Source organism: Crotalus tigris, unplaced genomic scaffold (genome assembly GCF_016545835.1).
Source record: "Crotalus tigris isolate CLP2741 ecotype Arizona unplaced genomic scaffold, ASM1654583v1 scf7180000023617.9722795, whole genome shotgun sequence".
In the NCBI taxonomy this organism is placed as follows: Eukaryota; Metazoa; Chordata; class Lepidosauria; order Squamata; family Viperidae; genus Crotalus; species Crotalus tigris.
In genome coordinates this window covers 2,885,898-2,898,356 of record NW_024100081.1, presented here as the reverse complement: position 1 = coordinate 2,898,356, position 12,459 = coordinate 2,885,898, and the positions used below count along the sequence as shown (strand labels likewise).

Here is a 12,459-nt window from a genome sequence, read left to right as displayed (position 1 = left end):
TTACTGACATTTGATTTCCTGAATAGAAATGTATTCATTTTATCTGCATCATCATTATAAATACCTCTGTCATTTTATACTTTTAATCATTTCTCCGGCTGAGCAAAAAAAAAATCTACTGACACTTTGGTGGGACACCTTTTAAATGCAATGCATCACTGGTTAATAAAAAGTATTAAGGTATATCAAGTATGAATGTCAGATATATTCTTCATATAACATATTGTCTATCTAGTTGTTTCCCTCAACATCAGCCCTGGGAGATTTGCTGAGAGGAGAAAGAATGGCTACTTAAATGTCACCCAACAAGTGTTCATATCTGAGGATAGACTTAACCTGGGTCTCTGTCCCTCCTTTTATTTCTTTTGCTATCTGCTCCAAGGTGTTCATTCAGTGAGTGACCATGACAAGATCTCAGTTTTTTGTTTGATTATTATATCACTCTTCAAGGTACAGTGTGTTACCCCCATATGTAGGAAATCATAATTGCCATTTTTTGCCTGTTCAAACAGCTTAGACAGCTCCATTTGAAATGCCTTCTATTTATTTAGCTGTCTCAGTTCTGTTCACTTATGAATGAGATGAATAAAAGTGGTTGCAAAGGTTTTTCAGTTAAAAAGCCTTCTGCAAATACTCCATTTCTCATAATTTTCATGCTAGGCAATTTGATATCACTTTTAGAAATTCCCTGGGCAGGAAGCCATACTAATTTGTTCCTCAGTGAGGGCTTTTTGTTTATATATTTAAAAATGCTAACATTATTTTTTAAAAAAACACTTTTTATTAGAGTGTCTGAGGTAGAAGTTAAGAATAACTAATTTCTTCATTGCTGTCTGGATTTGAAAACTTGCAAAGAGGTTCCTTTTAAAAGGCGATAAATAAAATATAGGTAATTAATCAATTTCACACAATTTTAAAAGGAATTATTGTATGAAATTAATAGTGCATCTATTTCAATTTTTGATATGATTACTTGGATGTTCTATCCAGAACAATAGTTCAGATATAGTTTCTAGTAAAATTCACAATACAATAAAATATTGTATTTTATTGTTTCAGGATCAATACAATTATAGGGACAAAATCATTGAGAAATTGGATTTTTAAAAAATCTATCACAGTATTTGATGGCAACATATTTAATCTGGCTTTTGAAAGACTACTGTGTATTTACTAAAATATAAATTGTTCAAATACTTAGGGAGTTGAAAAAGCTGGCTGGGTGACTTTGGGCCTAGTCATTCTCCCTCAGCCCAACCCACCTCACAAGGCTGTTGTAGGAAAAAAATAGGAGAAATAAGATATGTTGGAAATGCTCAAACCTTGAGTTACTTATAAAAAATAATAACGGCGGGAGAAATAAATGAACAACGAAATAAACAAAATCATCTTATATTTTATTACAGCACATTAGTATAGTCAGTGCCATCAATGGAACTGTTAAGCCCTGTTAGCTGTTTTTTAAGCCCTCCCCCTTTTTTCCTTATAGTTATTAGCAGTCTTCTAGTATTTTATTAATTTTCTACATTTACGTGTTTAAAAAGCATGTTTAAACATGGTGGCTGGGTTAATCGATAATTCAATAGCATATAAAATTTTTTAGTACAAATCTCAAGGTACCACATCAAATATTTCCTCTCTTTTTCTCTTAATACCTATTGTCTCATATTTGAACTAATACAGTTCTTATTATGTCAATTGAGTAAAAATAGCATTATTACATTTGTCAATAAATTTTTAGCTTATACATATCCTAGTTGCTTTTACAGTCAATCTTTAAAGACAATCAATGTCCTGTTATTAGTTTTTCCCAATTTTTAGTTTCCCATCAATATTTAAAATTAACTTTTAATATTTATACTTCCAAGTTAAGTGACCAATTTTTTTAATCTAAATTCATACAAAATCTAGTATTCAAAATACACATCTTGTCTATTTGAGTATGTTCTATTTTACTTAGAAATATAAAATCCTCTCTAATAAATCAAAACCCCAATTTTCTTCAGCCTTATTGTAGCTTTCTTCCTTTGCCGGCTCGCCTTCCATGTTAGTGCTTTTAAGTCATCAAATAGATCTCCCTCTGTTGGTATATATATTATTTGAAATAAGAGAGACCATCCAGTCGCCATTTTTTTGGAAGGGTTAACGAATCGTCTCTCTATTATTCCAAATCCCCATAGTTGTCCTGATATGTTTGTCTTCCCTTCGGTCTGTTCTTTTTCTTGCTCCTCAAATTTCTTCTAATTTATATAGAAATTCTTTTCCATTTTCATTGTTGTCAGTCCCTTTTCTGGATTTTCCATTGACTGTATTTGTCAGTTGAATCCTCTATCATAGTATTTAATTGTTCTACTTCTTCTGTTATCTTCTGCGTAGTTGATTCTTTAATTGTGATCAAAATTTGGGTTCGTATATCTAGACTGATATTTTGTTCTTTTCTGTAGTATCGTATTTCATCACAAACTGAAAGAATGGCTTCATGTATTGCTTTCAACCATAAAAAGAATCTGTTCCTGGTCTTCATCCATATTCTCTCGATGGTGTGTTAAGTTGAGGGCTTTAAAGTCAGAAAATAAAAATAATTTTATAACTGGGTATAGGACACAGCTGAGCTTCTCACAGCTGGTATTTGTCAAGGTTGAAAAAGTCTTATCTATAGTCTGGGCTTCAAGCCAAGTCTCCTTTAGACAATAACAAGTTGTAATATCAAACTTGGCCACAAGATGTTACCAATGCCATTTAAGGTTTTTTAAGTCCAAAATTTTTATAATCCTTTTTTTCCAATTTTATTTCTTTTTTGTAAATAAAAACCAAAGTCTTCTGTAAAGATAAGAAATCTTTTGGTTCCCAAATTTTAAAAGCATTTAAATCCAGTTAGATTAAGTTTATTCTTTCAGTGTTTTAACTCCCCTGGATAGTCAGTCGCCGCTATTCTTAGAGGGTGGGATAGAAGTTCCCTTCCCTCTCACAGGGGAGAAGATGCTTTGGGCAGCTTTTACAGGAAAAGAAAATACTTAGGATTGAAGAGAGGTTCAGATCTCACCCAGTCTCATCTGCGCTGCTTTAGAAGTGCCTGGTGGTAAATTTGACTTCGGCTGTCTGTAGCCTAGTGATGAGCCATATTTCTATGGCCGGTCTTTCATCAGCCGGTTTGGAGGGCTGCCCCAGATCGAGCGGAAGGGCTACCGCCCTCCTGTGATCAAGCGGGGGTCCCCTCCTTGCTTGTTGCCCCCAGAGGGCGACTCTCAACCCTATCCAGGGTCCCCCAGCAGAGCAAAACCGAACGCGAAACTGAACACGGAGCTCGCCTTCCAGCGGCCGCAGCGCCCCAATGGCAAACCGGAAGTCAGTTATTAGCAGTCTTCTATGATGTAGTAGAAGAAAGTTGTATAGGATGAGGATCCAGAGAAACTTCTGGGAAGAAAACATTTGAGCAGCTTTGGACTCTTGAGTTTCTTTCATATTACTATTTAACCATGTTGATTTTGGGGCACTCTCTAAGCAGTGATTAAACAGACACATATAGTGTATATAATTGAGACAATAAGCCTCCAAGCTTCCTGAGAGAACATTCTTTGCTTTCAATTTCATCTAAACCAGTGGTTCTCAACCTGTGGGTCGGGACCCCATTTGGGGTCGAATGACCATTTCCCGGGGGTCGCCAAATAATGCAGTCCGCCATTTTTTTCCCCTTTTCCTTAGCTGTGCTATTCCCTTTTATTCTATTGGCTTTTGAAAGCCAATAGAATAGACTCTCTTGAATAGAGTCTAATTCTATTGGCTTTCAAAGCCAATAGGAATTGTCCAGGCTGTCTCTGCCCTGCTGAGCCCGCCAAAAGTCCCATTCTGCAAACGGTGCTGCACCAGTTGAGTAATCCTCGACTTACGACCGGGTGATTAGTCCTAGACTTATGACCGGTTGAGGGTCGTGGCATTAAAAAGGTTGAGAACCACTGATCTAAACCAACATTTTCATCGTTGTTGCTATTAATTACTTCCTTTTTCAAATTAAATCTGGTCGGAATAGGCTTTCTGTTACATTTTCCCATTAATTGCAGTTTTCTATAACCCAAATACTTTTGCCAATTTCCATCTCTAATCAGAGCCTGGGCACACCTCTTGTCTCCAAAGGGTTAGAATTGATTGATCCAGTTGATACGATTAGCAGGCTATGGACTCTAACCAAAGATACAAATCTCAGCCATTTACTTGCCACTAAAATCTTGAGCAACAAGAATTCTGAAACTGTCAACTGGCATTTGGATTACAACAGAGAATAAAAGCAAGTTTGCATCTTTGGCCTGGCTCCTGAATCTTGTCAGGTGAATAATTATGTCGGAAAGAAGAAGTGAGACTAGGTTCCTACTGTTCTGCCATATTTAACAATCTTCTGAAGAGCAGGGTATGCTGTATATGCAGAAGCTCCTCTTTACTCCCACCAAGCATCGTTAATTAAAATTGTCCCTTACAGTTTCCTCAGTTAAACCTTAACATGGCAGTTAAAATAGTTATATATCTTTTGACTGTTCTCTCATTAAATGGGATCTAACACATCTGTTGATAGAGACTGTTCTTATACAGTTTCTTGTACAGTTCTTAGATAACTCCCTGTGAAATGAAATTAGGACTTGCAAGTTAGACCTGCCCATAAAATTGTAGAAATAATCACTGTTTTAGAAGAGGTGGGCAATCTTTTAGTAAAGGAAATGCTGGAAAGCTAGCTATGCATTTTCTGGAGTTGGCATTGCAAAAAAGCTGAACCCTCTTTTCAGATTCAGTGGCCTTTCATCAATAAGCTTTCTGGACAACAGAGTATTCACATGCTTGGAATTTTTCCCGGTCCCATAAATCCTCTTTTCTGGAGAAGCCTTGTGTATTGGACCCCATAGTTCTTACAATGTATACCATGGGGTAGATTGTGCTCTAGCAGCTAGGATTTCCCCCCCTCCCCGCCCATGCTCTTTTTGGTGCAATGATGTACATAACTAATGTGGTTTGTTTATCTTTTCAGCTGAGAGGCATGCAGGCTGCCCCTGCGTCACAGCTTCAGTGGATGATATCTATTTTGAGCACACAATTAGGTAACTGCCTCACTTCCTTGCCTTTTGCTGTTCAACTGGCTTTTGAATAGATGTTTCCTGGTGCTTTGCAAAACTAGAAGAAATTGTATCACATTAATTAGCTTTTTACAGTCTGAATAACTTTGCCAGTTCTCAGTCATGGAGCCAATGAATAAAAATGTGCATGTGACCTATTAGTTAAGCAGGAGGGTGGGACAGGATTTCAACTGTGGTGGCATTTTATGTTCTTCACTGAGAATACTGAGCAAACATTGATAGTCTTTGGCTCTTCTTAATGTTGAAAGGCATTTGTGTAGGTTTCTCCCAAGAACAGGAGAACCACAGGGTTGTTTGAACTGCAGGGATCCATTTTGTAAAGGTTTTAAATTATTTCTCCAGAAAAATGAAAGCATGCTGTCTTTGCTGTAGTGCACCATATATCTAGAAAAGGATGATTTTTGGAACATAGGATACAGCTTTAGTATTTTTCTCATTGAGAAGGAAACAACACCCATATATGGAGTTCCGATGTGTTTTGGTGATACTGAGAGTAATTATACATTTTAACAAGAGTCCGTTTTTCCTTCAATTAAGCAATTGTAATAATTCCAGCATAAAGGAGACATAGGAAACTATTTCTTCTTGGTCAGACTGTTTACTTATCTGGCATGGAATTATGTACTGGTATTTTTGAAAAACCCAGGGCTTGTACCAGCAACGTTCTGTATGCAGTCGTAACTGTGAAAAAAAATCATTTTTCAGTGCCGTTGTAACTTTGAACAGTTATTAAATGAATTGTTGTAAGTCAAGGACTACATGTAAAGTCAGTTCTTTACCACTGAACAATGAAAAGATGTAGATATTTGAATAGATATATGGTTGAACATAAGCAAAATTGAAATGGGCATTCCTACCATTTTCTCTGCATATTTTTAATATCTTCTTCATCTTTTTTTCCTACAGAAATAATCTAATACAGCTTTAAGAGCAGCCTAACATAATACTCTTGTAGGAATGAATTATTTCTTTTAATTGATACTTTCTTTTCCTTTCCTTTTATTTGTTACCCTATGCCACAGCTCTCTTGAGTAACATCCAAAAATAGATAGCCATAAAGTATAATGCACATGAATCCCTGTTTGCATAGCAGAAAATGAATATTAAAAGCATCAAATGTTTGAAAATATTTTTTTGAATAATGTAAATTGGGGGAAAAAGCTATTCCAAGTTTAAAATATGTAGTTCCCATCAATGCATTCTTATTGATTCATGATCTGGCACTAAAATGAAACAAGGTACGGCACCTGAAGAAAGTAAAACACTGACAAAGTAATCATTGGGCAGAATTTTAAAGGAAGAGACAGTGGACAATGGATGATAGGGTGTCACTCAGTAAATTTACCCGATGTGTGGAACCTTCAGATCATAGCCCCAATAATGTTCTCAGAACTATGGATGGAATTCTGTTATTCCTTGATGAAATTTTAACATCCCTTGGATCCTACTGAAACTGTTTTATGGAGAGCATCTTTTTATTGTGATATGTGACTTCTTTTTCACACTTTTGGTTTCCCACTTTTATGTCAGATAGATGCTTATAGATTCTTGGTACTCATATGGAAAGAATGAAGTTTGGTATGAACCTTTGCAGTACACATTTATACAGTAGAATAGGCTGCTGGTCTCCTAACCCACTACTGCTCTGGCATAGGTAAATGTCCCTACTCATTTTCTGCATCTTGTCGATGTTCCTTGAGTCTAGACTTCAAAAGAAACTGACTAATTGTGGGCACATAGGTGACTGTGAAACTCATGGTCAATTAGTGACCATTAGAGGTTAGAATTGACCTCCTGGTAGTACTTATAATCCAATTCTATTGGTCAGGTTCCTCATGTGACCACATGTTGGGCTCTCAGAACTAGTCCACATTTATGGCTGTTTGCAGTATCTTACAATCATGTAACCACATTTTATGATGGTTTTCCGAAAACCAACATTTATTTCCTGTTTTTGGCAAAACCAATTCCTAGCGAACCATCACAAAAAAGGTCATAAACTTGTGTCGATCATGTGAATAACCAATTTTATGACCATCAGGACTTATGACTCTAATGAACAGGCTCCATTACAGTCTTAAGCCGAGTATTGAAAAATTAAAGATTGTTTATTCACCTATTATTTTAGCTCCTAGAAATCATGCAATCACCAAATGAAGAGCTCATTTTATGGATGTGTTTGACTTCCTTCTTCCTTCTGACGCTCTAAAATAGAAGTGGTTTCCTTTTTCTAGGGTATAACTAAAACATGAAAAAGATGAGTCAGTTGGCCCACAATGGTTGTTCATTTTTATCTAAACTCTAGAGAAGAGTCAAGCTTCTTTGGAATGTTTTTTTAATGATCAAATCATGCAAAGTACGTTGCTCAGCTGAAATGCAATTATGGAGTATTACATTTTCTACCTGTTTGTCATATCAGTGCATTCCCTGATGTCAGTTGATAGACACATAACTCAGTTATTATGTCCTACAGCTTGTATGTAACATGTATTATATTTTTTCTGGGAAATAGGAAGGAGCATAGAAGGAAAGATAATGACTGGGTTTTTTTGGTGTGCATTTTTCTGGCAGTAAGTTCTACTTAAGTGAACTACAACTGCATTAACATCCCATGCTAACCATGCTTCTTTATACAAACTATGGCTCAGTTGCACAGCAAATTAAGCCATAAGAAATAACAAATTGTTGGGTTTACTCTGGGTAGAATCTGGATGGGTGAACTGCTGTTCGGCTACCATTTTGGACTAAGTTTCTTAGACACCCCAACTAGCACAGAAAGAAGTCACTTACTAGGGGAATTATAATCCAGATCACTTCACTTTTGTTTAATCTTTTTAAATCATACTTACTTTATTGTTGAATCTTCCATATACGCTCCATTTATGTTTCATCCTTCTTAAAATGGTACAGGTAGCCCTCAACTTACAATCATCTTTGAGCCCAACATTTCCATTGCTAAGTGAGGCAGTTGTTAAGTGAGTTGTGCTGCTGACTTTGCTGGCTGGAAGCCATCTGGGAAGGTTACAAATGGCATTGCATGACCACATGACTCACAACCGTCATAAATACATGTCAGTTGCCAAGCATCCAAATTTCGACTACACGACCATGGGAATGCTGCAACAGTTGTAAATGTGAAAATCTGTCATAAGTCATTTTTTTTTCAGTGCTGTTGTAACTTCAGATGCTCACTGAATGAATGGTTGTAAGTTGAGGATTGCCTGTACTTAACCTTCACTTGAGGACATGCTAAGATGGGTTTTATGTTCTTCAATGATTAGGGAACAAGAGGTAGCTTGCAGTCTTTACTCTCCGGTATTAATTGTTGTGGTGAGTTTAGTGAACGTTATGAATTGATTCAGGGTTTTTTTATTTTTACTATTTGTTGGCTCAATTTTTATCCCATCTTTTAATTTAGCTCAAGGTAGCATGCCCTCCTCCTATTTCCCTTCATTCCATCACTGTACAGGGTGGTGGGTAGTTCAAGCATGATTGACCCAAAGTCACCCAGTGAATCTTTGTGGTCTCACCTTAACTCATGTAACAAAATGTGTTGGAATGAAATATCATTTGAAGAATCCTTTTAATGAAAGTGCTAATGTCTTTACCATTTGATTCTACACTAGGCAACTGAAAGTTGAAGGAAAGCCAATACTGGTTAGGAGAGTTGAATGAAACCTGAACATCTGTGAGTCTAGGAACACAATCGAGGGACTGCATGTTCTGTTTCATTTACTGAGTATCAGACATGACTAAGTGTATATTTAGTGACATGTGAAATCTTATCTCTATATCCTAACCGATGAACCCAAAAGCCCTTGAACTCTTGGCTGCCAAAGTCTTCCATTTGGGAGAAAGGATAAATAAAATTATATTTATTCACAAGTCTCCTGTCTGTCCAGAACAGTATTTTAATCCTGCTGTCTAGATGTCTGCAAGAATTACTTTAAGTGTGTGGGTTTTAGACAACCATTGGGAAGTGTTCAGATTCACAGCCTTTTTTTTTTTTAACAAACGAAGCTTGGCAACATGTTTGTAAAATAGTATCTCCCACTTGGATCAATTACATATTAGAACTACAATATATTTTCTATCAATGGCATTTTGGAGAATTTTATCTTACTTTTTATTTTTTTCCCCCCATTCCTAGCGTGGGGCAAGTTGTCAACATCAAAGCTAAAGTGAACCGAGCATTTAATTCTAGCATGGAGGTATGTATGCTTCAACACTGTCTTGGATGACTGTTTGCCTTGGCTTTTGGAAGCTGTGCTTCAGATATATTTTGCATCTTTTGCCCCAGTAACTGTCCAAACTCTTCCCTACATGCTTCTGAATTGTCCACTTAGATTATACAGAGGTTGCATCTTCAAGCCAAACATAGACAACTGACCATGCTCTCTCATTTTTGCAACCCCAAGGTACTCATCGATGTGATGCCACTAAGCTGCTGATGTTCAGTGGGTTTTTTTTTCTCTTTTGCAGAAATGAGATATTGGCTACACTATGTCTACATTTTCTTATGGAAGTACATTTGAATTCCACTTGTTCCTAGGACACTTCTGTCAAATGATTGGCCCATACGTTGGTTCAGAGTGAAACTCATTGCAGTCCAAAGGATGAGCTTAGTTTGCTTGCATGTCATTGACTTGATTTGATTTGATTAATTACTCTTCCCCAATATAAGTCAAAAAGATTGAGACACTTGTAAAACCAAGTCCATATGAAATCAAAAGCTGGCATTAACAACATTAATAAGTAGCACTGCTAACAAACAGGAGAATGAAAAAGAAATCCAGATTTGTACACCTCAGAATGGTTGCAAATAAAATGGCAAATAGGGGCGGAATAACTAAAATAATATAATCAATTCACCCTATTGCCAACTTGATTTTAGAGGATCATGGAAATGTTTCTCGGGAAGGAAACAGAACATTGGGACAAATTTGTAGAAAAAGTTAAGACTCCACTGTATCCAGCTGGTTCATAGGTATCTTTAGAGTTGTAAAGAGTGGTACAAGTGTATATATTCCATATCCAGCATCCTGTCAATGGAAAAAAAGTTTTGCCAGAAAGCAGGTCAGATTTGTCCCATTTTTCTTGGTGTGTAACTTCAGTGCAGTTGAAATATAGTTTGTGCATTTCTCACTCCATAACCAGTTGTTGAGATTCACGCAGCAGCATTGTATTTAATCAAAACTCTATTTAACTCATCTACTTGGCCTTTTGGATTTGCTTCTGTAAGTCCTGCAATTTTAACAACAAAATCGCTAGGTTACTATTTTGTGGAATATTTAAGAATCGCTAACATAACAAATACAAACAACCTGTTTGCTCAGGTGGATTGGGAGAAGATCTGAGGCTCTTAGGGACAGTGTCCACACTTTGGCAGGAAATTGTTTCTCTTTGTGCTTTTCAAATTGAATAGGACACCCAAACACAGAGAGACATAAGGTTGAACATGTTGGCTCAACCTCCAGGGCCTTTTCTTACTCTCATCCAACACGGAGACTGGAAAGAGATTTCAGCTTACACAGGTAGTCCTCAACTTATGACCACAATAAGCATCTTACCCAATTCCCTGCCAGTGCAGGTATTATTAGTGCACTATTAATGCACTAATCATGGTGGAAAAATCAGGAACCCTGGAACTGCCAGCATGTTTCTTCTTACATGTGTTCATGTCCTTTGTAAAAGCTCAGTGTCCTCCATGGAATACAGTCTTTGAGTCATGATATTATCCTCTATATGAACTAGAACTTTGAGAATGTTCATTGAAAATGTGTAAAGCAGAAGAACAACACTTCCCTGAATGACAAGGATTGTGCTATGCCATGTACAGAACTTGCATAACCCTCTCCTAACGTTAATTTTCCCTTCTAATTTTGATTGCTTTTTTGTAATAATACACAAGTGTCTCTGCAGGCTCAAGGGGGACATTTCCACTCCTTTTATTTGCAATTTGGCTTCCTTTGTAGGCGAAAGGAACAGCTTGAACTAAGGGATGTCAGGTTTTGTTTTGTTTTGCTGCCTCAGGGAACGAACTTTGGTAATTCATCGGTGTAGAAAATGGTAGTAGATAGAACACAATTATTGCACTGCCTATTGTCTTCTAAATATTCAGAAGTATGAATTGCCCAAACTGGGTTAAACACTGGAACAAAACAAAGATAGTGAGCAGTGCAGTCCCTTCAGGTGGTACAAAGTAGTCCTTTGAGGAAGAAAACTGTAATACTTTCCTAATTGATTGATTGGTAATAGATACAGGGCCTTTTTCTTTTTAAGAATCAGCCTCTCTCACAGAGGATTTTCATTTTTTCTTCTGGCCATGATTTTCAGGTTGGGGTGCTAGTCAGCTGTGAGGATCTCTGCAATGGTGAGCAATGGAGTGTGTGCAAGGCATATGCAACATTTGTCGCTCAAAGCAAGCCAACTGCTAAGGTAGGTGTGGAACCAAAGAAGTACTTAATTTCTCTCACCGCTTTCTTTCTCTCCCTCTCTCTCTTCTTTGGAAGAAAGTACGGGGAAGTTGATTACATTGTGATCCTTAACATTTATTTACAGGAAATAACCTTAGTTTTTATTCTTTCGGCAGAGTTTCACAGTATCTGTTTTCATTTTATTTATTCACTCAGTTCATACAACTGCCCACTTCTCTGGGTCGCTGTCAAGGTTTAAAACAATTAACAATATTGACAAAAGAAAATGGTAAAGTGATAAAATCGGATAACACCACAGAGCACAACTCAAACAGACAGCAAAAATCATCAAACTTTCTGGCTCTGTTCCTGAGTGATGAACCGGGTCTTCAGGGCCTTCTTAAAACCCTGATTTATTCACTGCTGGGTAATGCAGGGAGCATCAAGACATTTTAACTCCTCTGTGGTTTATAAGCTCATCAAGTTAAAAAAATTAAACACATCCTCGAATCAAGTTATGATTTGATTATAGTGACTCCATGGACCCAGACCTACAGTTCTCTTGGCTGTATACCAGAATGCTTTGCCACTGACTTGACCCAAGATAACTTTTGATTTTCCAGCTGAGTATATCTCTCTGTGGCCTCCCATCCATTTATTAATCAGTACTAATCCTGCAGACTTTTTTGAGATCAGCTGAGGTGAGCTTGGTGCTTTGTTAGTTTCTACATTTCTGAAAAATGTTGCTCATTTATTTTCAGGATGTGTAGGTTGGTGCAGAGTGACAAACATATTGGCGGTGTGATTTGATTGATGGGGTGATAGCAAATGAAAGTTGATTGCACAGTACTTGTAAACTATGCCAAGATTGCAACTCCTTGCATCTTTATGAAGCAGGAAATCTGGCTATGATGAAAATTGTTTGA

The 12,459-nt window shown here is 36.9% G+C and overlaps 1 protein-coding gene across 3 annotated transcripts in view; it reads left to right on the top strand.

The window, feature by feature from the left end:
- Window positions 1-12,459, top strand: part of ACOT11 (acyl-CoA thioesterase 11) — a 60,535-nt gene that overhangs the window by 24,176 nt on the left and 23,900 nt on the right. For all 3 annotated transcript variants that reach the window (XM_039319816.1, XM_039319814.1, XM_039319815.1), the window contains exons 3-5: window positions 5,012-5,081; window positions 9,268-9,328; window positions 11,454-11,555. In XM_039319816.1, the coding sequence (XP_039175750.1) occupies window positions 5,012-5,081; window positions 9,268-9,328; window positions 11,454-11,555 (233 nt within the window). The remainder of the gene's footprint in view (window positions 1-5,011; window positions 5,082-9,267; window positions 9,329-11,453; window positions 11,556-12,459) is intronic.